The sequence below is a fragment of the Patagioenas fasciata genome, chromosome 1, assembly GCF_037038585.1.
Source record: "Patagioenas fasciata isolate bPatFas1 chromosome 1, bPatFas1.hap1, whole genome shotgun sequence".
Taxonomy (NCBI): domain Eukaryota; kingdom Metazoa; phylum Chordata; class Aves; order Columbiformes; family Columbidae; genus Patagioenas; species Patagioenas fasciata.
The window spans coordinates 664914-687771 of record NC_092520.1 but is presented as its reverse complement, the minus strand read 5'-3'; the positions used below and the strand labels follow the sequence as shown (position 1 = coordinate 687771).

At 47.0% G+C, this 22858-nt stretch overlaps 2 protein-coding genes across 2 annotated transcripts; both read left to right on the top strand.

Annotated features, from left to right (window-relative positions):
* Window positions 1–9111: 9111 nt before the first annotated feature.
* On the top strand, window positions 9112–10086 carry LOC136100020 (olfactory receptor 51G2-like). The gene has a single exon (XM_065834746.1). It carries the CDS (start codon window positions 9112–9114, stop codon window positions 10084–10086), a length of 975 nt encoding a protein of 324 aa, XP_065690818.1.
* A 2105-nt stretch (window positions 10087–12191) lies between these two features.
* Window positions 12192–21714, top strand: LOC136100047 (olfactory receptor 51E2-like). Its single transcript, XM_065834780.2, has 2 exons — window positions 12192–12411; window positions 15875–21714. The coding sequence occupies exon 2, from the start codon at window positions 15923–15925 to the stop codon at window positions 16877–16879; it is 957 nt and encodes a 318-aa protein (XP_065690852.1). The 5' UTR covers window positions 12192–12411; window positions 15875–15922; the 3' UTR covers window positions 16880–21714.
* The last annotated feature ends 1144 nt before the right edge of the window (window positions 21715–22858 follow it).

Here is a 22858-nt window from a genome sequence, read left to right as displayed (position 1 = left end):
ACCTCATCCCTGGAGCTCAGCAGGAGAGGGATTTCCCCTAAAATTAGGGCCCAAGAGAGATCCCAAAGCAGGAGAGCTGCCCGGTTCTGGCATTACATGGTCCTTTGGGGAATCTCTCATTAGAGCAGCTGGTCTGTGTCCAGGTCCTGCTGAGCTCTTTTCCTCAGTGCTATTTTTGAGCGTCAGTAGATGGTTGACTTGGAAAAACTCGTCGCTGCTGAGTGATGTCGGAGCTTCTGGTGCCAACGCGGTCGGCTGCTCCTTTGGTGGCAAGCAGGAGGGACAGCCTGCCAAGGAGGAGACATCCCTTCTGGGATAAAACCTCTCCTTCCAGGCTGCTGGGATATTTTTGTCCAGCTCAACACAGCCAAAGAAAACTGAGTATGATCAAACAGCCTTTGTATTCTTGAAACTTTCCGAAGCAGAGAAGTATGGGTGACATGTCCTCAGCACAGGACACACATGGAGCTGCTGGAGAGGGGCCAGGGGAACCCCAGGAATGACCCGAGGCTGGAACAGCTCTGCTGGGGACAGGTGAGAGAGCTGGGGTGTTCAGCTGGAGAAGAGAAGCTCTGGGGAGACCTTAGTGCGGCCTTTCCGGACTGAAAAGGGGCCCATGAGAAAGATGGGGACAGACTTTTGAGCAGGGCCTGTTGTGACAGGACAAGGGGTGATGGGTTAAACTAAAGGAGGGAGATTCAGGCCGGACATGAGGAAGAAATTGTTGTCCTGAGGGTGGTGAGAGCCTGGCCCAGGTTGGGCAGGGAGGTGGTGGCTGAACCATCCCTGGAGACATCCCAGGCCAGGCTGGACGGGCTCTGAGCACCCTGAGCTGCTGAAGATGTCCCTGTCATGGCAGGGGGCACTGGGGGGCTGGGAAGGTCCCTTCCAACCCAAATTACTCCGTGATTCTATGATTCTGTACATCATTCCTCCCCTACCCTGGATCTGCAAAGGCTGGAGCAACCCTGATGGTTGCTGTGGGGCTGGTGGGAGGTGAAACCTCCCCTTGAGCCTCAGTTTCCATTTCAGATCTCTGTGTGGACAGACTGACAGGGGAACAAAATAATGAAGCCAGGAATGGTGCCAATGTGGTGATTTTAGATAGCAATGGTGTTCCTGTTCTCTGGGATCTTCCTAAGCCCTTTCCTACTTTTTATTTCTGTCCCTGCAATGAGCGTTACCTTCGTGTTATGGAGGTGCTTGTTTTGAACAGGGTCTTCTAAAGACTTTTACGTGGGAGGACCAAGCCCCCACTGTTCCCTTCCCTCCTTGCTATCCATTCTCACACTCCTAGCAGAACTGACACACTGAACTCTGGCCTGTACAGTAAATATGATTAGGACTGGCTTAGGCTCAAATTATAATATAAACATTTCCAGCAAATAGACTGATGTGTGCCAAGTGGTGGCTGTGTTGTCCTTTAGCTGTCATTCTGGGAAAACAGAATTTTCAGGATGGGAAAATAAATGAAGAGATCCTCACACCCCTCCCTGTGCACATGAAATACCTATGCTTCTGGGAAAAGAGATAAAGCAGAAAACCAGCAAGAGCAGTTTGGTGGGGGCACAGTGTGCGAACATCACTGCAGGGCGCTTGGTGCAGATGAGTGAGCCTTAGGACACAAATCAGAGGTAATAATAAGATTTTGAGTATATCTGGTGCAAGACAAGATCTTACAGTGTGCAACAGGCATTCAGGCCCGTAGTGATTCAAGCAAGAGAAGTGAGCATTTTGTGGAATCACAGGACCATTGTGGCTAGAAGAGACCCTCAAGATCATCGAGTCCAGCCATAACCCACCCTGTCCCTGCCCAATGTCCTGAGAACCTCATGTCCGTCTGTCCAGCCCTCCAGGGATGGTGACTCCAGCACTGCCCTGGGCAGCCTGTTCCAATGCCCCACAGCCCTTTGGGGAAGAAATTGTTCCCACATCCAACCTCAACCTCCCCTGGTGCAACCTGAGGCTGTTTCCTCTCATCCTATCAACGTCCTGTGTTGGCTGCTGGAAGCCTGAGCACCATTTCTCGTTTAGCTGCAGGTCAGCTGGAGAACCCTGTGCAGACATTGTCATCTCCAAGCCATTCCCTACCCCAGCAGACCCCGTCGAACCCCTCTCTCTGCTCTGTGCGTATTTCCCATCTCCTCAGCACGCTGATCTTGGGAGGATCCTCACACACGACGTTCATGCTAGAAATACGTTGTCATTTTCTTGGCATTTTCTCTCTGTCATCTCCCGGGGGTGATGCTGCACTTTGCAAAACAGATCGTTGTTTCCAGCTGCACAGACATGGGTTTGCTCAACACAGTTTGACAGCAGCCCCTCAGTGCAGGAGGCCGAACGAGTGATGCTGGAATTGCCTGGTGTGTGAAGTGATGGCAGAGAGTCCCCAGGGAAAGAAACTGAATATTTCGGGGTGCGTGGAAGATGGGTGTGTGTGTGCAGGTAGGCTGAGCAGGGTAAGGAAAGAGGCACCGTGGTATTTCCACAGGTGGCTGAGGCCAAAGATACCCGAGGTTATACCTTTTTCTGGATGTCCTGGTTTTGTTAAAAAACAAGTTTCTCTTTTAGTGAATTTGCCTGTAAGCTAAAGGCTTCATATTAGCTGCATTTTCCTGGAGAACCAGATACATGTTTTGGTAAACCTAGCAATGGAATGCAAACTTATTGATAAGCACCGATGGACATCTCGCGAGAGGGGCAACGAGAAACCGGTGACCAAGAAACTGACCAACTGTATATAACATCCCATTCATGTGAATACTTCATATAAGAGTGGGAGATCACGAGGATCTCGTCCCTTTTTCCTTTTTGTTTTCTTTACCTTTCTGCTTATGGCCGACATCAGGAGAGGACCTTGCTGGTCGTCCCTGTGAACTGAGGCCAGTGAGAGACTGAATCCAGCTCCGGTTGGCTGCAGAGTCCAGTCCAGGACTTTGGGTGCTGGTTCTGCAGTTGCTGAGACTTTCAAGATTGGTTTTGTGTATTTTGTATTGTTTTCTCTATTCTTATTAGTAGCATTAGTAAAACATTTTTCATTTTTCCAGCTCTCTTCTCTTGGTCCTTCTTTCCCTCCTGATCGCCTGCCCTTAGTGGGAAGGGGGGAGAGGGAGAGGCAAAAGGGGGAAGTGGGGGGAAGAGGAGGTTAACAATACATCTGCCAGGGTTTGATTGTCACCCCGCAATCCAAACCCTCGACACTGGAGAACTGTGGAAAACCAGGTCTGGAAAAGACCTGTGCCTTTGCTCTGAGACAGGACCAGCTCAGCCAGAACCATTGCTGGGAGACATTCAGGAAAACCACAAATGGTCTGTGGTGGTGACTCCGTGCCAACCTGCTCCTCCGTGTCTCTGCCCATCCCCCGCACAACCACAGGTTTCCTGCCTGACGGTCCGTCCCACAACACTTTGTTTTGTCCCCACAGCCTGGTTGCTCCCATGTCTTTGCCCTGCTGCAGGACACTCTCCCTGCTGCCTCTTCTTAGGTCTTCTGCTTTCACTGTGGCACCTCAGCTGCTCCAGACCCACCGTACCGTCCGTCGTTGATTTTGTTCTCATCACGGCCAGCTGTGACACCGCTTTCCATCTCCAACATGAAGATGCTATTCTCTGGCTAAAGCTTATTTGCTCTGAAGACGATAAGAACTATTCTACTAAATCAAACTAGAGGTCCCTCCATGCTGCCATCCTGCCTTGAAGAGTGGCTATTAATGGCCATTTAGAAGGTAATTTACAGTTTATCCTTCCCTTGGCGCACGTCCCAGCCTCTAGCAATCAATTTAGAGGCTTTCAGCACCTCAGCCATCATGCTTGATAGAAATCAATGAATGTCTCACCCATGGGTTTGTCTAATACCTTTTTGAGCCTACATGTACTTTGGGTTCCCACAACATCCAGTAGTGATGGCTTTCGTAATTTCATGATGACGTCTTTATAAAAAGTAATTTTGTATTTCTTTTAGCTCTTCTGCCTGGTAATTTCAGGGTGTGTTCTCCCCCTCCTAGTTCAGGTAGTGTGATAACAGATGAATAATCGCCCCACATGTATCTACTCCTCCTCATTCATTATCTCATAGATCTTTCCTGTATTACTTTATTGTCTCTTCTCAAGGCTGAAGAGACCTTTTGTGGTAAACCCCCCTTCTATAGGAACTTCCCTGAAGTGGTCAGGCTGTTGGAATAGATGCTCATTGTAGGTCCCTTTCAGCTGAACTACTATTCTATTCTATTCTATTCTATTCTATTCTATTCTATTCTATTCTATTCTATTCTATTCTATTCTATTCTATTCTATTCTATTCTATTCTATTCTATTCTATTCTGTTTCTATTTCTATTCTATTCTATTCTATTCTATTCTATTCTATTCTATTCTATTCTATTCTATTCTATTCTATTCTATTCTATTCTACTCTGTTCTGTTCTGTTCCATTCCGTTCCATTCCATTCCATTCCGTTCCGTTCCGTTCCGTTCCATTCCATTCCATTCCATGACACCAGATAGGAGCAGACAGCTGTCTTAATTAAAATTAAGGCTTGTAAATGAATCGTCCTTTGGCACCGGGGTCACCCAGCACCACATGCTCCAGGTTCATGCCAACAAGCCCTTCAGCCTCTAAAATGAGGCAGCCACAGCGCTCGGACTCCTGAGCCCCTGCCTGGGACTTGCTGGGGCATCGCTTGGCTCAGGTCAGCAACATGCCAGGGACCATGATCACAATTTGCTGGTGCCCATCACGGGCAGTGACCCAGCACAGGCTGGTTTATGACTACAGAAGAATCTCTTAGGTCCAGTGGCTGTATTTGCTGTAGAGACCTCACACGAGAATGGGCAAACCCATTAGCTCTGCCGGGTCTTGGTTTGGCAGCCGCAGAAATAGGGGTTAACAGCAATTTCCACCTCACGGCTGAGGTGGCAAATATAACTTCATCACCACAAGACACCCAGATACAACAGGCTTCTGGGCCGTCTGAGAGGATATCTGCTAATGTGTCTGTGTTTGGCGTTGTAATATTTAGTTTGTTTGCAATATATTACGGTTTTAATTAAACATCTTGTGTCTGACTGGTCACAGGGGGGTTAGCTAGAATTTCACCTCTGTTATTCCCTTGGAGAGATGCTGCAAGCGCGCTTCTTGCAAAATTTATTATTATTTGCACTACAGATCCATTCTCACCATAAAAATTATGTGTATTAGCAGCACGCTGCAGCATTGCCAGCCATAAATCACAGGGAGCTATAAACACGTCGCCCAGTTAAATTATCAGGAGAAAATCATGCCTGCCGGGAGAGCATCATAAATGGAAAAAGAGATCATTTACTTCACACACTATTTTCATTGGTACGCCTCACGCTGTTTACGCATGGGGAGCCCGGGCTCCGTGCGGCTCCTGGATGATTGGACAGGATCCGTCCTCGGGGCTCATTATAAGCGGTGCCCTCCCACCGCCGGGACGCGGATGAAGGTTCATCCTCTGCATCACAACGGGGTCGTGCCACCTGCACAGGTTGAAAAGCCCCCGGGTCCCCACTGCTACGCTCGGTAAGTACCCAGGGCGATTAGCAGGCTCTCCATCATTGCACTCATTAACTGGTGCCGTGGTTGTGGTTTATGGAGATGGACACCAACACGGGTGGGGAGGTTCATCTCCAAAGTGCTGCTCGGGAGGTCCTGCTGGGTTGGGTGCTCAGGAGAAAGCGGGCAGATGGAATTTCAGGCAGTTCTGCTGGGGAACATCACGGTGCTGCTGGTCACTGTGCCATGGGCTTTGTGCAAGAGTCAACCTGCTCTCTCTTCCACCCTCCAGTGTCCCAGTTCACTGGTGGGAATGGCGTGTCCCTGTTCTTGCCTATAAAGCCAACAGAAATTCATTGCTGTGGGTGCTGCGTCCCCAGAGTCCCTTTGCGAATCCTCCTCCCTTCACCAAGCAGCTGAGCCCTTGCTTGGATGCTCAAGCTGGCAGTGACGTGGTTGTTAAAATAGCAAAGTCTCTTCTTGGGAAAAAAGCAGATTTCTTGGTCTCATCCTTCCCAAGCCCCTGCTCTTGAGAAGCAGCCCTTAGAGCACCAGCATTTTGCTTAAGTTACGGGTGAAAATCAAAGTCAGAGACAGGCAAGACATCAGGAGGTGGCTTTTGAGGGCTGGAGGAGGAGGGAAGGCACCATGTCCTCCATGAGGCATCTGGATCCATGCCCGACCCCTTCCCTGGCTCCTGGGGAGCAGAAATGTCTGGATGCTGAGCAGGCAGAGTTTGCTGTCTGTGTAGGGTGCTGCTCCAGGGTGGCAGCAAATGCTACCCAGGTGCTGCCACTAGTGTTTATATTTATTCTATATCCTCCCGTAAATGAGATTTGTTTCCTCATCAGGGCTTGACTGCAGTGTGAAAGGTGTAATTGCTGTCCCGCCATAGTCAACTGGGAGGTGTAACATATATATGTGGGCTGTGTGTTATGTATACACATATAAATGTATATAAACATAAATAACCATGCATGCTTGTTAATGTATTTTTATATGCATTGTATATGTTTCTGTATATATTATTTATAGATACACGCGCACATATGTAAAGCGTGTAGGGGGAAAAAAGCAACAGCTTGGAGTAGGATCTGTATCTGTAACACACAGGAGCATTTAACAAACCGGAGTAACCCAGAGGGGAACAGAGCTAGTAAAGCCCATTTCTAAATAACTTCTTATAGCATGGTAGGAGTTACCAGTGTCTAAAAATATCAGGTTTGCATGAAGGTTTTCTTGCGGGGGACGTACTTCTTGCAGACCCCTGGGAGTTCTTTCCCACTATGCTCCAACAGTCTTTCTTCTTTATCTGTGTCCATATTCCTGGAAACTTCTTGAATCTCAATATCTTCAAGTGTTGTGGATGTCTGTCAGATGCTGCTGTAAGGGAGGCAGTCAGACAGGCACACAGACATGCACATACTCCTTTTTTTAGCTCTTTTAACCCATCCTCCAGATGAGACCGAATTTCCCGAGGCTGCGGATCAGTTCTCGCTGCTCAGATGCTGTTGGGTTGGCAGAAAGGGACTGATCTTCCCTGTGGGGAGCTCCAAGCTGCCACTGAGGACCAGAGCCATCTCTGCACAGCTTCCCTTTGCCAGCGTGGAGCAGTCGATGCCTTAGGGAAGCGCTGTCTGCCCCTCACAGGCATCTCCATCCCGGCTGTGCTGTCTCACGTGCTGATGAGCATCTCCTGAAGATGATGTCCCTTCAGGACAAGCCAATCCCTGATGCTAATGTGTTACTTTGCAATGAAGATAAAGTGGCCCTGCCTGGAGGAAATGAAATGGCTTTGGGTCTTCCCCCAGTTCCCATCAGTTTCTTGTTGCTTTGGCCCTGGAGCAGGGAGATGTTTATCCTCATTAAGCTCTGGGATTTATTGCCGCATTATACACTCAACCAGGCCAAGAGTTAAATCATATTAGGAACACAATAAATACATCGTGGATGATATGTGTGTTCAAAAATTAACTGTGTCATAGTGAACACTCTTGTTTAGAATTCAGGCACACTTTGGGCTGCTCGTTTTGTGTTCTACAGGAGGTACGTTAAGACTGAAGCCACAAATGCTTCTTCTCCCCTTTAATTGTGTCTTGTTTCCCCATTCACTCCTCCCCCCCATCCACCCAGCCAGTCATTCTGTCACAGAAGGCACAAAGGGCTTGAGGACCTCATCATCCTCTCCATCATCTCTGCACTGTCACGTGCAGTATGGAAACTTAGGTCGTGCTGAGATATCCTCCAATGGTGAAATCACAGGCTCATAGATTCGTTCGTTGGATAACTCAGGTTGGGGAGACTTCAGAACATCTCTGGTCTGACGTCCTGCTCAAAGCAGGGCCAGCTATGAGGTCAGACAAGGACACAGCTTTATCCCATTGAGTCTTGAAAACGTCCAAGGAGATTGCACGACTTCTCTGGGCAACCTGATCGAATTCTTGATAGTCCTCATGGGGAAACATTTGTCATTTTATCCAGTCTAAACCTCCCTGTTGTGTCTCATCTTCCCACCACACATTGCTGTGAAGAACCTCGACCTTCTTGATAACATCCCTGTAGGTAGGGGAAGGCTGCTGTTGGGTCCCTGCAGAGCCTTCTCCAGGCTGAACAAGCCTTGGTCTCTTATCCTGGGGCATTGCTCCTACCCCCATCCATCTCAGTGGCTGATCTGACGTCTGCTAGGTTTCTGTAAAAGCCTCACTGACCTCGTACTCTTGATCCCTGTGTAAAATCTTCACTGGATCCCCTGTGCCCCTTCCCTCTGATTCGGACCCAGACACTTTCCATGGACACCTCCCACTTCTGAACTTGCAGCTTCTGGTGCTTGGGTTTGTGTTTGCTCATTGTTAAGGAAAGTTGCAGGCACCACATGAGCAGGGTTTTTCTCATTTATTTCCCTTCACGTGGTAGCAAGGTAAATTATGAAATGAGCAACAACATGAACGTGAGAGCCACTAAGAATCCACCTCACCCCGGTGGCCATCTCCTGAGCTGAAAGCAGCGACTTCTGAGTGCCTGACTCTCTGTTGTATTTTGTCACTTGTTTCCAACATTGATTTCTTAACTGAGAAATCAGAGCTAAACTCTCACTATTTTCATGTGGTTCAATCTCCAGCTAGCATCAAAAAGGAAGCAGCTGCTTTGCAGCTTAGTATGGGTTGGGATGATGCTAGAAAAAGCATTTGCTCACTTAACAGAGCATCTCAACCTGTGCAATTTGGGGACAACTGTAGCACAGTGCTCACCAGGAGGGTTTTCACTTTCATTTTGAGATTTTTTAATTTTTTTTTCCTTCTTTTTGTTGTTGTTGTTTTGGTTTGTTTGTTTGTTTGGTGTGTGTGTTTTAAGAAAAAATATCCACCCTTTTCCTTCATTTTGTAGTTTAATGGATAACCAAGAGTATATTCGTATGTGACGCTGTGGCGATTAAAATCGTGTCCTGAACATCATGGGGGCATCTGCATACGTTGAAGGGGAGGTGGAGGGATATGGCGGTTGTCATTACCCAGTTCTGTATTCAGTGGAGAGTCCGACTGTGTGGAGTTTCTGTTGTTGGTTTGTTTTAGGTAGAGGTCATGTGAGAGCTGAGCTGGGATGGAGCATGACTCACATACCACGTGGGAAATGAATGGCTCCTTCTTTCAGCCTTCGGCTTTCCTCATGATGGGCATCCCAGGCCTGGAAGCCTTTCACCACTGGATCTCCATCCCTTTCTGTGCGCTCTACCTTATTGCTCTCTTGGGAAACTGCATGATCCTATTCATCATAAAGAGGACCCAAAGTCTTCACGAACCAATGTACTACTTCCTTGCCATGCTGGCGGTCACTGACCTGGGCTTGGTTCTATGCACACTTCCCACTACTCTGGGCATTTTTTGGTTTAACATGCGAAGGATCGGGTTTGATGCTTGCCTGACTCAGATGTACTTCATCCACATCCTGTCCTTCATTGAATCCTCTGTGCTCCTAGCAATGGCAATTGACCGCTTCATTGCCATCTCCCATCCGCTGAGACACTCATCCATACTGACCAAGACGACCGTCATAAAAATAGGTCTGGCAATCATAGTGAGAGGCATGGTGTCCCTCCTTCCCATACCCTTCTTGCTCAAGAGACTAACCTATTGCAGGAAGACTGAGCTTTCTCATTCTTTTTGCTTCCATCCTGATATCATGAACCTAGCATGTGCAGATATAAAAGTCAATGTCTTCTACGGTATGATTATTCTCTTATCAACGGTGGGGATGGACTTCATCTTTATTGTGCTGTCCTACATCCTGATCATCAAAACTGTTATCAGCCTTGCAACCAAGGAGGAGTGTCTCAAGGCTCTGAATACGTGTGTTTCCCACATCTGTGCTGTTCTAGTGTTCTTCATCCCAATGATCGGACTATCCATGATCCATCGCTTTGGAAAGAACCTTCCACCTCTGGTTAACACTTTGGTGGCCTACACCTACCTGATAATTCCCCCTGCTCTCAACCCCGTTATCTACAGCATAAAATCCAGCCACATCCGTGAAGCTTTGCTCAGGGCACTGTGGAGGAAGCGGGAATCCAACTGGTAGATTTTTCCACTGGTTCTGCCAAAAAGTGCTGGTGGACTGGTTTCTTGGCCAGAGCTAGTGGACCATTTTCTCGATCCTCCATCCATGGAGATCCCTGTCAAATGAGAGAACTGCAGATCCACTCAGACACTGTCGCTCAGCCCAGAGCTGTGATCTTCCTAGCACCATGTTTTCCTGCCTTCCAGCAGCCTGTGAACATCACAAGCATTAACCCAATGATATACACAGATGGAAACCCCAATGAGAGGGAGACAATTGCAGAAAAATGGGCTGCATGTCTTTGTCTTTCCCAGTCACACAATGGGGTGGATCAAGGAACCTCTGCAACACGTTATGCAAGCTCTAATAACCAGTTGATAGTGTGTAAGAGTCACTCAGGCTCCTTTGCATGGGGTCATCATTCCCTCACCACGTGTTACAGCCTAGTTAACCAGGCAGCAAGATCAACAGGCCAGGGCTTGGGCCAAGAGCTTGTAATCGCTCTGAATATCCCAGTCATGAGTTGTTCAGCTGCAAACATCCCACAAGATGGAGCTCAGTTCCACAGGCTGAGCGCAGAGCATGTTCTGGAGATTAGGTCCTGTTAAGTGGGCTCACAGCAATCTCAGTCCTCCTAAAAAAATGGTTCATCTTTCACCTTCACCTTCATCTTCATCTTCATCTTCATCTTCACCTTCACCTTCATCTTCATCTTCATCTTCATCTTCATCTTCATCTTCATCATCTGTGTTTCTGAAGTGCCAAACACTTCTACAGCTATGCAAACAGTGCTGCTTTCGCATCTCTTTTTGATGTCACTGAACCTCACCATCTTGCCAGGTCTAATGTTCCAGCCATTGTTTCGCATTGAATGTAATGTATGTGTGCAATATCTTCAATAAAAGACATCTATGAGCTGTAAAGGGTCGAAAGATTCAATGAAGCCATTCTTTTCTCTTTATATAATGCAGAGATATTAGCTTGGAGTTGCTTGAAATCTTCAGGATTTGCTGTAGATGAGCATAGGACTGTGTGAATTATCTATGGATCAGGATGGTGCTTGGGGGTCTGGTGTGGCTGACTCTCTTGCTGAAACAAAAAGGAGTTTCAAAAATATAACAGGAATGGCTGAATTTCCTGACAGTATGGACTACATACTACAATATTCCAGTGGAGATCTGCCAGGTACCGTGTCCCTCAGAGGGATGGGAGGACATCTCCAGGGGTAGTCCATGGGTGGGACAGTGTCCCCCAGCATCTCATTGCTCTGCTGTAGGATGGGGCTCAGCCAGGCCTGCAGAAACACTTCACAATCCTCCTGTCTGGCTTCCTCCCACAGGCATGATACAATGACCCAAAATCTTTCATGCCTCCAAATTACGGAGCTGTATTTTTGCTGATGTTAACCTGCATTTTGGCCGGCCTGGACCATGTTGGAGAACAGGAAGAAGCGGGGGGTGTTCACCTAGGAAGGGTGAAGCAGCAGAGGGAACAGGGACAGGACTGCACACCAGAACTGGCCTGTTCCTGCCCACTGCTAAGCACTTCACACTTCAGCCTAACCCAGGATTTGTGTCTTTTCCTGTTCTGCTCTACATATAACCTAGAATATAGGTTGCATACACCTACATATATTCTACATATACCTAGAATAAAGAGAGAAAATAATAACGAGGGAAAACCTCCATTAAAAAATAGGAAGGGGAAGGGAAAGTGGAGCATTCCCAGGCCACTGCTTGTTTTGTGTTGTGCTCATCATTTTGCTGAGGATCCCAGCAGGACCTTGCATGGGGTGAAATAGTGTTTGGCAAACCACCCCCAGAGCCTCTGCCCGAGCCTTGGCGCAGCAGGTCCCAGGGTTCCCGTTTGCATTGAGATAGCACCGAGTGGGAGAACCCTTGGCTCAAGATATCCAAGGTCCACCCTAGCACTTGTAGTCAGCTATTATTAGAGGAAAGATTAACATAAAGGAACAAATTCAACTTTCAGCAGAAAAGCTTAGAAAAGAGCTTTGCCAGAGGCTCCTGGCGCAGCACTGCTCCTATTTTGGTAACTTCCAGGGTTTCTGGTGTGTGCTTCAGGCTGCAGCCACTCTCTGGAGCAGCAGAAGCCCCGGGAGCCTGTGCTGCAGCAAGCAGATGTTTGAGCGGGACAGCCAGGGAGGAAACGTGTGGGAGGTTCCTCAGCACATCCATTAGCACAGCTGGAGACCGCGGCTTGCAGAGCGTTGGGTGCCTCTCCATCCCCCATTTCAGCAGAGATTCGTCTGCCGTCCCGATTGCTCCGCAGCCTGTGTGACCGGAGGGTGCCGAGAACACACTCAAGATGCGGGAGCCTCTATACAAGGTATTGTCTTCTAGGAACGTACGTTGAAACTCTTTGTGGCTGCTTCTGGGAACGGGAAACTTAATTGTGATTAAACATCTGGAAAAAGAGATAAATGAACCACTTAAAGCTGCTAATTCCTGTTCTGTGGTGCTTTGAGCTCCCCACTTGGTACTGTGGGATCACTTGCAGTATTTGCCTATGGATTTATTTCCTATGAGGCACAGGAAAAGCAGTGTGAGATGTATCAGGGGCATCTCTTGAGGAGAGAAGGATAGAAGGATGGGAATGGGAAGGGAAGGATGGGAAGCAGAGGAGATGGGAAGGATGGGAAGCAGAGGAGAAGTGGGGAATGGGAGAGGGAGAACAAGAGAGGGAGAGAAGGGAAAGAGGAAGGGGAAGGAGAAAAGGGGGAGAAGGGGGAGAAGGGGGAGAAGGGGGAGAAGGAGGAGGAGGAGAAGAAGGAGAAGGAGAAGGAGAAGGAGAAGGAGAAGGAGAAGGAGAAGGAGAAGGAGAAGGAGAAGGAGAAGGAGAAGGAGAAGGAGAAGGAGGAGGAGGAAGAGGAGGAGGAGGAGGAGGTGGAGGAGGAGGTGGAGGAGGGGAAGGAGAAGGAGAAGGACAAGGAGAAGGAGAAGGAGGAGGAGAAGGAGGAGGAGAAGGAGAAGGAGAAGGAGAAGGAGAAGGAGGAGGAGAAGGAGAAGGAGAAGGAGAAGGAGAAGGAGAAGGAGAAGGAGAAGGAGAAGGAGAAGGAGAAGGAGAAGGAGAAGGAGAAGGAGGAGGAGGAGGAGGAGGAGGAGGAAGGCCATTCCTGCCACTTCCATTTGAATGTCTCTGGAGGCGAGGAACGGTTTAGCAGTGAGGATGGTGGTGGGATGAGGCTCCAGCCATGTGCTGCTCTCTTTGGTACAGGCTTGTGTGACTTGTGTGAGTCCAAATACAGCAAGTGCCTGTCCAGGGCAACCGGCTTAGCCAGGCCCTGGGCATGTTTATAAAATAGCAGCAGAGCTACGTACGGGTTTTCCGATTACAAGTGATGAACAAACAGCTGGGGAAAAACAAAACCAAACATACCAAGAGAACCCCCAAACCAACAAACTCAAAAAAACCCAAACCAAACAAACTCAAAAAAAAACCCCAAAACCCACAAAAAAAAAGAACAAACAAAATAACGAAAAAAAGACAACAAACCCACACCACAAACAAAAAAACCCCACGACAACGTGTTTGTTCAAACCATCGATTAAGATGAAGTTTTAATTTTGTTTTAAAAAATGCTTTGAATTTGAGTAATGCCTTGTGGTTTTAATTTTTCTATTCTCTTTTCACTCTGAAGTGACAGTTTGGCTTCATGTGTACTTTTTCTGATGAGATTATATGGAAAAATAGCTGTGCATTCAAAATGTCTTAAAGGGCTTTTGAGGAGGTGTGTGTATAACTATATATATATTCCCCTCTCACTGCCACATCGCGGGAGGGAGCAGAAAGATGGATTCAGATGGTGAAGACTGTCCCGTTGCCTGTTCCATCCTGGGAAGTTGGTCTCAGACCAATTTCGGTTCCATGGGACGAGTCTGGTCAATGTTTATGAGATCAGCTGCTCCTGGTCCTCAGGCTTGGCTGGTTTTACCGTCTGGATGTGCCGACCTCTTGTTAAACGCAGTTACTGGTGGGAGGATCACCACAGTAAAATAAATCTGCATTTACTGTTGTTTTTAAAGACATGGATCCAGTTTTCATCTCTACAGAAAGCAAAGCCCTTTCAGTACCTGGTCTTCATCCCACCACCAATCCAACATCATTTGTCACTTCTGAAAACACTGGTGCATTTATCGATGCCAAAGAACTGCAGATGAACCAAAACACCCAGGGTCTATTTACATTGTGTGTCTATCTCTCACAGTCACATTCTCTCAAAAGAGATGAATAGGATGGCAGATATTTACAATGAGACTCACACGGTAATTATGCTTCAGAGGCTGGCAGGTGAGGCAGCTCAGTCAGATGCTTGTTGGCAATTACTGAAGCGCTTTGCTCATTCAGCCTGCGTCTTAATGTCAGTGTTTTACTGAAAATTTCATAGCTAGATTAGCTTTCAGGCAGTTTGACAGTAAAAGCCCACCTACGCTGTTTGCAAATTTTGTATAAAAAGCTGGAGTGCGGGTATTATTTGTTATAGGTTCAGGATGGAAAAACCCCACATCAGGGAAATAAATCACGATTGCTATTTTAGGGTAAGGACTTCACCATAGACGGGCAGTAAAAAAACCCAACATTTTCACAACCGAATGTTACTTTTCAAAGAGCTGTATTAATAGCCTACAGAACTTGCCATACAAACATTTTGCATCCTTGTTTTATGTGGATAGGGCATGAAAGAAATAATCAGAAAGCTCAGTAACATTGCAGAGAGTGATGTGCTTGACCTCATGCTGTCCATGCAGGGTGGTGGGTTTATTCCAGTGCTGGTCACTGGCTTTCTGCTGATCCAAGTGGGGGGCAGGGATGAAGCCCCAGGCTACCCAGGGGTCGAGCTGACCCTCCTTTTCTCTTTGGGGGTCAGACAGGGTCTCTGCACCAGGCTGGGCTCTGACCCACCCGTTGCACAAGCCTTTGGTGCTCCATCCCAACACCTTTTAAATCCCTGAGAATAGAAAGGTGCCAAAAGCAAAAGCTTTTGCTGGTCTTGCTGACCATTCTCCTTGGATCACAGCCCTCCCGGCACATCTACAGAATAAGGCGAACAGATATTCTGATATTTCTATATGTGTTTTCAGACTGAAAGGATGAAAATCCAGTTTCCATGTGCAAAGAAATAAATGTGCACGTCTTACTGTGCACATCTGCAGTACTTGGGAAATGGGAAGCAGCACAACCAGTTTCGCTGAGTGCATTTCTGATGGGACAGCACAGCACAGGCAGAAAAACTCGAGCAGAACTGAAGTTTAACAGGAAGCATGATAAATATGATTAGTTTCTTTGTGGTGCTTTTTTCCTTTCCTCGTTTTTTTGTTTGTTTGGTTGGTTGGTTGGTTGAGTTTTATATGTGTGTGTGTGTGGTTTTGTGTGTGTTTTTTGTTTGGTTGGTTGGTTGATTGGTTTTGGTTTTGTTTTGGCGCTGTTGTGTGTGTTTTGGTTTTGTTTTGGGGTTTTTGTTTGTTGGTTGTTTTTTATTTTCTTTGTTAATTTTGCCTCTAAAAATAAAAGAAAACAAGTCCAGCCACTGGGTTTATCATTACAAATGTTGATTTTTACAGTGTTCTGCATTTAAGAGAATTCTAGTAATTCCTATTCAAATTCAAATGCCACCATTTCGTGGCTGTATATGTTGTTGTATATATCCATAATGGGCTGAAGAAATAAGAGAGGAGCTCCCTGTATCAGCATGGCAACTATAAGATTCCCCGGAATTCCACAGGCACGGCCCCATGGGACTCGCAGTCGTGGGAAAGGATTTATAAAGCTGCTGTTTCTCTTTCCCTCGCAGCAGAGGATGTGCCACGGGGTAGCATGACCGCTCGCCACCCCGCGGGCCATGCCCTCCCCCAACAGCTCTGACCTCAGCCCGTCCTCCTTCATCCTGGCCAGCATCCCAGGGCAGGAGGTTGCCCATTTCTGGATGGCGATCCTGCTGTGCTCCATGTACATCCTGGCGGTCACGAGCAACTGCGCGGTGCTGTTCATCGTGAAGGCAGAGCCCAGCCTGCACACTCCCATGTACTTCTTCCTCTGCATGCTGGCGGCCATCGACCTGGCCTTGTCCACCTCCACGGTGCCACGGGTCCTCTCCTTCTACTGGTTCAACACCAGGGAGATCAGCTTCGCCGCCTGCCTCATCCAGATGTTCCTCATCCACACCCTCTCGGCCATTGAGTCCACTGTCCTGCTGGCCATGGCCGTGGACCGGTACATGGCCATCTGCCACCCGTTGAGATACACTGCCACCCTCACCAACGCCGCGACGGCAAAAATAGGGCTGGTAGCCATGGCCAGGGGAGTTGTCTTCTTCCTGCCTTTGCCTTTGCTCCTCCTGCCCCTTCCCTTCTGCGGCTCTCGGGTGCTGTCACATTCCTTCTGCCTGCACCAGGACGTGATGAACCTGGCCTGCGCCAACACCACCCCCAGCGTGGTGTACGGCCTCACCGCCATCCTGCTGGTCATGGGGGTGGATGCCATCTTCATCTGCCTCTCCTACATCCTGATCCTCAAGTCCGTCTTGCGACTGGCGTCGTGGAAGGAGAGGCTCAAGGTGTTCAGCACCTGCGTTGCCCACATCTGCGTGGTCCTGGCCTTCTACGTGCCCCTGATTGGGCTGTCGGTGGTGCACAGGTTTGGGAAGGACTTGGCTCCTCTGGTCCATATCATCATGGGCAACGTCTACATCCTGGTGCCTGCTGTGCTCAACCCCATCATCTACGGGGTGAGGACCAAACAGATACAGAGGCGGATCCTGAATTTAATTCACATACACAGTGACAGAACTGCCCAGTGACCTGTGCTTGGCCACACTGTCCTGTATCGTCACACCAACTCATCTTGTTTTACACTTGGAGTCTTTGGGCAGGACTGTCCTCCGTATGGCACAAGGCAGATGGTAGGAGACTCTGAGGATGCTACCACAAGGGAAAGAGTAAATTACAGTTGTGAACTCCTTCCAAGAGTGTTTATCTTCAGCAAACTTGGAGTGAATCTACTACAACGATGCAAATCCAACCCTGACACAACAGGCAGCATGACGGGAAGGAAAAGTGGCTCAGCAAATAGTCTTGACATTGCACCTCTTTGTTTCCATCTCATTCATAACAATGGCAGAGATTAGTGAACACTGCAGTGGTTTTTTTAATTATTTAGTTAATTCATAGTTTCCACTTGTGCCACATTCACTTTCCAAATACATTTTAGCAAATTTTTTTGTCTGAAACTTTGGCTGTAACAGCAATCTCTAAGTGAAGTAGTTACAGCAAGTGACATTGTAGATGCAGAAATGCACTTCAGAATAAGACAACCTCTGTGGTCTTGTTCTGACCTATTGGGTGTTCAGTCAAGACACCTCAGACTCCTTGTAGCAAATGCTCTGGAAAAAATTCTGACTTTTTTTGGCAAAAATTGTGAAAATAATTTTAGATAATAATTATGTTCAATAAAATTACAGCCTCTCAAGAGAGAAAATAAACAAATATTAACATTATACTTCCAGGCTGAAGGAAGTGGTATTTCCGTGTCGAAGGTGTTTCGTACCTTTGACTTCACACATGCTTGGAGTTCAAGATCTTCAGTTTTCAAGCTTTTTTTTAAAATGCTTCCTAGGTATTCCCCATAAAACAGAGTACCCAGCAGCCCTTCCTGCCTTTATTCTCATTACTCTTCTACCACTGGACAGTACTACAAAAGTCTTATTATGACGAAAGCCAACAAGCCTTGAGGCCAATGAAGAAGGTCTGAAAGCAAAGTGCACTTGTTTTCATGCCATCACAGAACGGATGAGGTTGGAGACACCTCTGAAGGTCGTCTTGTCCAACCGTCCAGCTCAAGCAGGGCCAGCTAGAACCAGCTGCCCAGGACAGTGTCTAGACAGCTTTTCAATATCTCAAAGGATGGAGACACCACTTAATATTTTGGAAAAAGGTTAAAGATGCTGGAAAAGGATGTTGTACAATAGGGTTTTACAATGAAACATACAGATTTGAAGAGTGTTCACTTCTAGTTTTTCCCTTAATCCATTGAAAACTTTATATTCTTTGCATTTTTAAAAATAAATCTGTTTCTTTATAAGTAGAAAGAAACAAGCAATCTTTCATTTTTACTCTCAGTTTGAACTCTTGCCCTGTTGTTGGTTGTCATGTGTTGTGGTCTTCATCCTTGAGGTGGCTGCATTGCCACGCGCTGGGACGTGTTTGCTGTTCCCACTGCACTTCCCTGGGATCCCTCCAGTGAGAGGTGCCAATGTGAGATCTCTAATTTGAACACATTGGCTTTCACTGCACAAGGGAGTAGCAGAAGGTAAATCACTAGTTGTCGAGGTTTGATTGTGGGGTGACAATAAACCATGGCAGATGTATTGTTAACCCCCATCTCTTCCCCCTCTCCGCCCTTCCCACTAAGGACAGGTGATCAGGAGGGAAAGAAGGACCAAGAGAAGACAGCTGGAAAAATGAAAAATGTTTTACTAATGCTGCTAATAAAAATAGAGAAAATAATGCAAAATATACAAAACCAATCTTGAAAGTCCCGGCAACTGCAGAGCCGTCACCCGAAGTCCTGGACTGGACTCTGCAGCCAACCGGAGCTGGATTCACTCTGTCACTGACCTCAGTTCACAGGGACAACTCGCCAGATCCTCTCCTAATGTCGGCCATAAGGAAAAGGGATCCTCATGATCTCCCCCTTCTATATGACGTATCACGTGAAGGGATGGAATACTTCAGTTGGTCAGTTTTTGGTCACCTGTTTCTCGTTGCCCCTCTCGCGGGATGTACATCTTTGAGCGGCGGAGGAACACGCAGGTCGACTCAATACGACTGATAAAGCATAGTTCGATTTATTAGCCCGAATAGCGTATACTTATACAGTTCACGATAATTATGCATACCTGTCACCTACTAATTGGCTTAAGCTCTAACAGTCACATTTGCATGGTCCTCCTACTTGCAGCTGCTTGCTATGCTTATTCTACATTCTTGTGCTGTTGAAAGCTGCTTGTGAGACTCTGCCAAGGTCTCAGTGACCTTGCTGATTTCACTGAAACAGTCAGCGGTTCCCACTGCGGCCCAGTCTTGCTACTTATGCTAAGGCCTTCAGAACAGGTTCTGCTTGCACAACCGCTCTACAGACCCACGTCCCCCATTTCCAAGTCATTCTCCAACATTTCCCCCTTTTTCTTTTTGTACGAGCACCGCCTGATTCGCTATTTGCTCAAACATTCTTTTAAAGCAAGAGAGAGCACAGCTTAAACACAATAACCCTATAGCTACTATAACTAAGATATGCAACACACTTTGTAAAAAGCTCTTAAACCACCCTTCTAACCCTAACCAGTTTGTTAACCCCTCCAAGCCGAAAAGCCCTATGTCTTCTTTAATCTTCTGGGTGTAGTCCATAAGTTGTTGAATTTCCTTATGGATTGACTTCGATTTATCTCCCAGGTCTGTGAGCATCTATAACACTGAATTAGGATCCATGGTTTACATCGGAAACAGTCCTCACAACTTAGCTCCCTCCTGTCCATCTGCATCCGTTGAACCTTTGTTGTCTTTATTCAGCCATGGCTTGACCCATTTCATGGGAATCCACTTCAATTCTTGGCCTGTAATGACACAAACATAACCTTTTCCCCAGGTTATCAATTGATGTGGCCTTTTCCATTGACTAGTGATTTGACCATAACTAATGTAGGTTCTTTCTGATTTAACGTGGTTTTGGGTCATACTTGCAAAGTATTTCATCACATACAATGTTTTCGATAGTTGTTTTTGTGGTGTTTCCCCTACTTACATCCATTCTTATCAGTGATCTCGCATTCCATTGCTATGTCTACCAAAACATGTATCTGGTTTTCAGGAAAACGCAGCTAATATGAAGATTTAGCTGACAGGCAAATTCACTAAAAGAGAAACTTGTTTTTAACAAAACCAGGACACTAGTGCACAAAACCTTGCACCTTCACGAGTGACTAGAACAGCAGCAGGTACTACTAAGAAGACTGTTCTACACTCCATCAGGAGGCACAGGTGCTCTTGAACACTGATGTCTGGAAGGGACCTCAGGACATCTCTAATCCAACCTGCTGCTCAAAGTAGGGGCAGCTCTAGGACCAGACAATGTTACTCAGGGCTTTATCCAATTCGGTGTTGAAAGCTTCCAAGGATGGATGTTGCACAACCTCTTTGGGTTTCTATTACAGTGCTTGATTGTCCTTACTGTGAAAAAGCTTTTCTTTATATCCAGTCTGAACCTCTCTTGTTTCAATTTATGCTTTTCTCTTATTCTCCTGACATGCCCCACTGAGAGGAGCTTGGCTCCGTCTTCTTGACAACCTTCTCATAGGCAGAGGAATGTTACTCCTTTGCTGTTGAGTCTTCCTGAAACTGTTAATTTTCCAGACAGAACAAGCCCATTTTCCTAAGCCTCTCTTCATTGACCATGGCTCCAGCCCCAGCCACCCCAGGAGCCATCAGCTGGACTTGCCCCACTTTGTTATGGAATGACAGAATGTCCTGAGTTGAAAGGGACCCACAAGGTCACCAAATCCAACTCCTGTCCCCACTTAGGACAAGTCCAAAGTTCTCACCATATATCTGAGGGCATTGTCCAAACGCTTCTTGAACACTGGTGTTAATGCCTTTGTTGCAGTATCTAGATGTGGCGTGGAAAGTGCTGAAGGGACAGTGGGATAATCCTTTGGGATCATGGCAGATTGTTCTTTGGGAAGGTCAACCCAGAGCCCCAAATAAATAAATATCAGTAGGAACTGCTAGAGAAGGAGGAAAGAGAAAAACAAATAAAATGTAAAGCATGTAAATCTGCACTGATTCATACCGTGCAAGTGGAAGTATGCTTGGTGGTCTAAGATTTGTAGGGAGAAGTTCCATCCGGTGTTAGACCAGTTTGCTCAGGGTTTTATCCAGCTGAGTCCCAAAAACCTTCAAGGATGGAGGAAGTACAATCCATCTGGGCAACCTTTCTTTGCATGACATGGGTGGCCTCTGTATATGCTGGTGTAATATAAGTTTAGCTGTGAAAAATAAATTATTTGGGGAAAACAGTGGAAAGCAGGCAATGAACAATGAGTTCCACCAGGGAGGGCAGAAGACAGGTCACTCAGAGGGTCTTGCGTCTTGTCCACAACTCCTAAGTGTGCTGAAAGAAGAATCTTACCAAGATGTGTTGTCTTGCATCAGGGCCTTCGAGTGACAGCAAATACACTGGAGTCTGGCGCAGTTTCCTCCAAGTGCCAGCTAAACTGAAAGTAAAACGGGTGTCCTTTCTGTGGTCTGTGCTTGTACAGCTTCAGTCTGCCTGAAACACATCTCATTGTAACCTTTTCTGCTTTTCAGCACATGTTATTTCAAAATAAATACTTTCATTTAAGTGAATTACAAGTAGTTGCCATCTGGGACTTAAAGGGAATTTTGTCCCCTGTCATTTTTGTTATATTCTGTTTTATTAGAACTCAGAATTATACAAAAGTTTTCACAGAAATGAAAACAATCTGTACCTGTCTAATGTGATTTGGGAAGTGTGAATGAATTTTTCAGAGGTGTGCTACGGATCTTAACACTTTTTCAGGTGGCCATGGCATTGAGAAATGGCTCCTGCTCATTCTCCATATGTTCCTTATTATTTTTTTCCTTTTGTGTTAGGAGAAAAATTAATAAAGAAAAATGAACAAACCATATTGAAAATGCTCTATTATATTTCCTTGTCATCTGTTTCTCAGAAAGACAGTTAATAAAACCTCAGAGCAGAGAGGTGTGATGGATTTTTCCTGGGTACAAATGAAAACTGTGTGGGATTCTCACTTTCCATCTTGCTTTCCAAACTTTAGTCATGGAGCATTGCTGTCCTGGGGAAGAGATGGAATGGGTCTTCTTCCTCAATGTGTACCTTTGCTGATGACTATGACAACTGCTTTCCAGTTGAGATGTTCATTGATGAGACCCCATGTCACCTCTACCCTGCAGCAGAAGGAAAAACCCCAACCAGACCATGAGCCTGGTTCACTTGCAAAAGGAACTGAAAAGAGGGACAAGGAGAGGGAGGTAGGGGAGGGCAGGATGGGAATGTGGTTTGCACAGTGGTGGGGAGAAGACATGGAGTCACAGGAGGTGACAACGGAGGCAATGAGGGGTCCCCTTCCCTTCCCTTCCCTTCCCTTCCCTTCCCTTCCCTTCCCTTCCCTTCCCTTCCCTTCCCTTCCCTTCCCTTCCCTTCCCTTCCCTTCCCTTCCCTTCCCTTCCCTTCCCTTCCCTTCCCTTCCCTTCCCTTCCCTTCCCTTCCCTTCCCTTCCCTTCCCTTCCCTTCCCTTCCCTTCCCTTCCCTTCCCTTCCCTTCCCTTCCCTTCCCTTCCCTTCCCTTCCCTTCCCCTCCCCTCCCCTCCCTTCCCTTCCCTTCCCTTCCCTTCCCTTCCCTTCCCTTCCCTTCCCTTCCCTTCCCTTCCCTTCCCTTCCCTTCCCTTCCCTTCCCTTCCCTTCCCTTCCCTTCCCTTCCCTTCCCTTCCCTTCCCTTCCCTTCCCTTCCCTTCCCTTCTCCTCTCCTCTCCTCTCCTCTCCTCTCCTCTCCTCTCCTCTCCTCTCCTCTCCTCTCCTCTCCTCTCCTCTCCTCTCCTCTCCTCTCCTCTCCTCTCCTCTCCAATACAGTTCCCCAATACTGGGAGGGGGGGGTTTATTTGCAAGACTTGCTTTTTATTTGAAATTGCCATGGCCGAAGATTTGCCACAGAGGTGCCATGTTGCCCAAACTCCACAAAATCATTG